The sequence below is a fragment of the Athene cunicularia genome (assembly GCF_003259725.1).
Source record: "Athene cunicularia isolate RWA chromosome 4 unlocalized genomic scaffold, athCun1 chr4_part1, whole genome shotgun sequence".
Taxonomy (NCBI): domain Eukaryota; kingdom Metazoa; phylum Chordata; class Aves; order Strigiformes; family Strigidae; genus Athene; species Athene cunicularia.
The window spans coordinates 2,564,620-2,568,756 of NW_020799098.1; the positions used below are offsets into that span (position 1 = coordinate 2,564,620).

The window sequence follows — 4,137 nt, forward strand, 5'->3', positions numbered from 1 at the left end:
AAAAAAAAAAAAAAAAAAAAAAAAAAAAAAAAAGCAAAAAACCACAAACCAAAACCATAAAAAAAATCAGTAAATACGGCTGGGCAGTTGCAGGGGGGAATTGGATCTGTGAAAGCAGAGTCCAGAGCTGAACTTTAAACCTGGGTTATTTCATGTGGTTTCCACCCTGGATTTCCCCCTGTATCAATCACCTCCGCAGCAAGGCCGAGAGTCTGTGCTGGAGGGCCAGGCTCCTGTAGAAAAGCCCAAGCTTCTATAAAAGAGACAAGCTCCTGTAGAAAAGTCCAAGCTCCTATAGTAGAGACAAGCTCCTGTAGAAAAGCCCAAGCTTCTGTAGCCAAGTTCCTAAAGAAAAGCTCAAGTTTCTATAGCCAAGCTCCTCTAGAAAAGCCCCAACTCCTATAGAAAAGGCCAAGCTCCAGTAGAAAAGCTGAGCGCCACCAGCAGCCCTCTGCTTACATTGTTTGTCTCTCTCTCAGCAGGTGCTGAGCCAAGATGGGTTTGGCCGAAGAGAAAGTGTATGAATACATTATGAAAAACCTAAAGAATTTCAAGAACATCCGTGTGTCGTCGCTGGCTGATACCCTGACCTGCCTGACCGATGCCGACAGAGTAAATTCCCTGCTTTCCTGACTCCTACCAGGCTCCTTCCGCAATATATACACCTCAGGCAACGTACAGCTGCCTTACCTCTAAGCCAGACCCTCTCTTAGATGCCCTGTGTGTTTTATTTAGGATGAACTTCACACCCGGGAGGAAACACGGGGGAGCCAGGCGACTGCTTATAGGTTTTACCAGCACCTGAAGTGCCGGCAGGGCTGGGTGCCGGATCTGATCAACGCGCTGCGCCAGAACAATGCCGGGCACCTGGCCGATGAGCTGCAGCACGTGTATGACACCTGGCAAGCCCGTATGTAGCCTCCTCGTCCCCAGGTGGTGCTGCCACGGGGGTCCAGTGGTGATTGGGGACCCAAACAGTGTCTCTTGGTGACTGCTGCTCTCCCTGTCCCAGCTTCTGGGGGCCTGGGGGTGTCTGATGGCCCCAGGGATGTCCCTCACCCTGGTGATGTGCCTGGGGGTGGGCAGGGTCCTTGTTTGAAGGTGCTTGGGTTGGCCCTGGGCTGGGTTTCACAGCTGGAGGGGAGATGGAAAGATCCCTTCCCTGGAGGGATGGGGTGCTGGCCAGAGGGGCCTGGACAGGCTGGGGGGGTGGGACATGCAAGGTCCTGCACATGGGTCGGGGCAATCCCAAGCACAGATCCAGGCAGGGTGAGGAGTGGATTGAGAGCAGCCCCAAGGAGAAGGATGTGGGAGGATTAGTGGATGGAAAACTGTGAGCCAGCAACATGTGCTCTCAGCCCAGAAAGCCAACGGTGTGCTGGGCTGCACCCAGAGCAGGGTGGGCAGCAGGGCGAGGGGGAGGGATTCTTCCCCACTGCTCCGCTCTGGAAGACCCCCCCCTGCAGGGCTGGGTCCAGCTCTGGGGCACCAACAGCAGAAGGACACGGACCTGCTGGAGCGGGGCCAGAGGAGGCCACGGAGATGCTCGGGGGGCTGGAGCCCCCCCCTTTGAGGACAGACTGAGAGAGTTGGGGGGTTCAGCTGGAGAAGAGAAGGCTCCGGGGAGACCTTAGAGCGGCCTCCCAGGGCTGAAAGGGGCTGCAGGGAAGGAGGAAGGGACTGGTCATCAGGGGGGAAGGATAGGGCGAGGGATAAGCTGACAGAGCGGAGATTTAGATCAGATCTAAGGCAGAAATTGTTCCCTGTGAGGGGGGTGAGGCCCTGGCACAGGTTGCCCAGAGAAGCTGTGGCTGCCCCCTCCCTGGAAGGGTTCAAGGCCAGGTTGGACGGGGCTTTAGGCAACCTGGGCTAGTAGAAGGTGGCCCTGCCCGGGGCAGGGGGGTGGGAATGGATGATCTTTAAGGACCCTTCTCAACCTAAACCATTCCATGATTCTATGAAAGGGTGCTGGGGGCTTGGCCAACATGGGGGCAGAGCAGGGGCATGTGAGGGGCTGCCTCAGGCCCACACTCATCCTCTGCTTCACCTTTCTCCTGGTGTCCCCACTCACAAACCGCTTTGTTTCCTCCAGGTGCCCAGGCTGCCAGTTCCTTCCCTCCTGCAGCCAGCGATGCCCATCTGTCCCTCTCCTCCCTCGGTGCCCAGACGCCGTCCCCGGGGTCGCACCCCGCTCCCTTGGCTCAGCAGCCGCACCGAGACCTGCCCGCTGGCAGCTGCTCGCCTCTCCTGCCTGGCCCTGCCACTGCCAGCAGCACGGACCTGGATGCCAGGGCCCCGGTGCAGGAATCGGTGAGTGGGGCACATGTCAAACAGGGACACAATGGTCCCTGTTGGGGTGCTGTGGTGTGGGGAGCCCGTACTTGGGCCAGGCTCCTTCAGGGACACCCCAGGCAGCTTCTTGCTGCTGATCTCTGCTGTGTGCTTGCTGCAGCTGGTAACTTATAGCCTACATATGGCCCTGTAACTGCACACCTCTCCTGCTTCCCCTCCGTGGGTGGGAGTGCAAGGTCCTCTCTGTTAGTCCAGGCTCCCCCCACAGCCCCCAACCCCGTGCAGACCTCCAGCGGGCTGTGTGGTGGGTGCCAAGGAGACACCCACTCATCGCCAGGCTCGTGTGGGTCACTGGGTCAGGATTTGGGTCACCCCAGTGGTCCCAAACCCTCTCATCCTGTCACAGCGCTTTAACACAACTCTTTTCCTTCCAGCTCCCCAAAAACTTGCCACAAGAGAGTCCCCAGCCGCTTCCTCCTGGGAGCTCAGTCTGTGATGGAGAGGGGCACCTCTTGCACCCCACTGAGGCTGTGCAGGTGGCAGCGGGGACCCCCGAGGTGACCAGCGTGGCCGTGCCATCATCTGTCCCCCCCGAGCAGGGCCGGGACTGGCTGAGCCGCCGGCAGCACCCAGTCTGTGTAGACAACGGGTGTTTCGGAAATGCCAACCACTTGCACCGTGGTGCGCCGGGCTTGGGTCTGCACAGATCTCTGCCGCCAAGGGATGCAGGCCTTGCTCGCAGCTCCGAGCAGCTCAGGAACGAGCCTCAAGAGGACTCCTACATCTCCACCGAGTCGTCCCTGAGGCTGGAGGAGGCTGCTCGCAGAGGGGAGCTGCAGCCCCCAGACTCACTGCCAAAAAACCAGCATGTGCCCAGCTCTAAACTTAGCGAGCCCCTGAGCAGCTCCGTGGATGTGCGCAGCCCCCTCCTCATCCAGCAGCAATTCGATGCAGAGCAGAAGCAGGTCAGGATGCTGCGAGAGGACACAGAAAATGGAGGTGGGTTTCCTTCCTGGCAGTTTTGTGTAGCCACCATGTTGTTTGGCAGCAGGATTGAAAATGCTGTTGATGCCTGTCCTGCCTGACGGTGAGCATGGAGAGGGGCAGAGAAGGTGCAGGGGTGGGGTAGGGCCACAGCGGGAACCGTGCAGACCTTCCCAGCGAACAGCTGTGGCTGTCAGTACAGGACAACCCAGGGTTGTGCTTGCTTTCGTGGCCCACGAGTACTCATGGAGGTGTAGAGAATAGCGCTCTGTGCTGTCACCCACGTCCTGTCCCGTCTCCTGGGTCACAGTGACCCCCTCCAGGAAAGGAGCAACACTGAGTTTTGCAAAAATCCAGCCCGGTTGCTTGTTTTTCCCCCGGTTTTCCCTCCAGTTGTTGCAGTTGTTACTCGCTGTATCTTGTCACAACATCCTGACCAGGACTTGGCAGAGGCACTTGCTCCATTTCCGATGTAAAACATCCTGGTTAAGTGTCTCTGCACCCCAGTTTCAGCAACCTGGGGCCATCCTGCTCTCGAAGAGAGGAACAGACTGGCTGTGCTGTTTTAGCTGGTGCTGCCTCTTTACCTACTGGGAGAGCTCAGGCACCATGGCAGGAGGAGGCAGTGGTGCTGGGCCCCATCCCTGCCAGACCTCCTCAGGTCTGGGATTATCCTGTTGCACCACCCTTGGGGAAGAGCCAAAATCACAGAATCCCAGAATCATCTGGGTTGGAAAAGCCCTTGCAGCTCCTCCAGCCCAACCGTGAACCTCACCCTGACCGTTCCCAACTCCCCCAGACCCCTCAGCGCTGGCTCAGCCCGACTCTTCAACCCCTCCAGGGATCCCGGGGTCTCCCCCC

The 4,137-nt window shown here is 58.4% G+C and overlaps 1 protein-coding gene across 1 annotated transcript in view; it reads left to right on the forward strand.

Annotated features, from left to right (window-relative positions):
* Positions 1-484: 484 nt before the first annotated feature.
* The window catches only part of MAVS (mitochondrial antiviral signaling protein), a 5,762-nt gene continuing 2,109 nt past the window's right edge, over positions 485-4,137 (forward strand). Inside the window, exons 1-4 of the mRNA XM_026847208.1 lie at positions 485-612; positions 736-910; positions 2,093-2,310; positions 2,727-3,291. Coding sequence (XP_026703009.1) covers positions 496-612; positions 736-910; positions 2,093-2,310; positions 2,727-3,291 — 1,075 coding nt within the window. The 5' untranslated portion in view covers positions 485-495. The remainder of the gene's footprint in view (positions 613-735; positions 911-2,092; positions 2,311-2,726; positions 3,292-4,137) is intronic.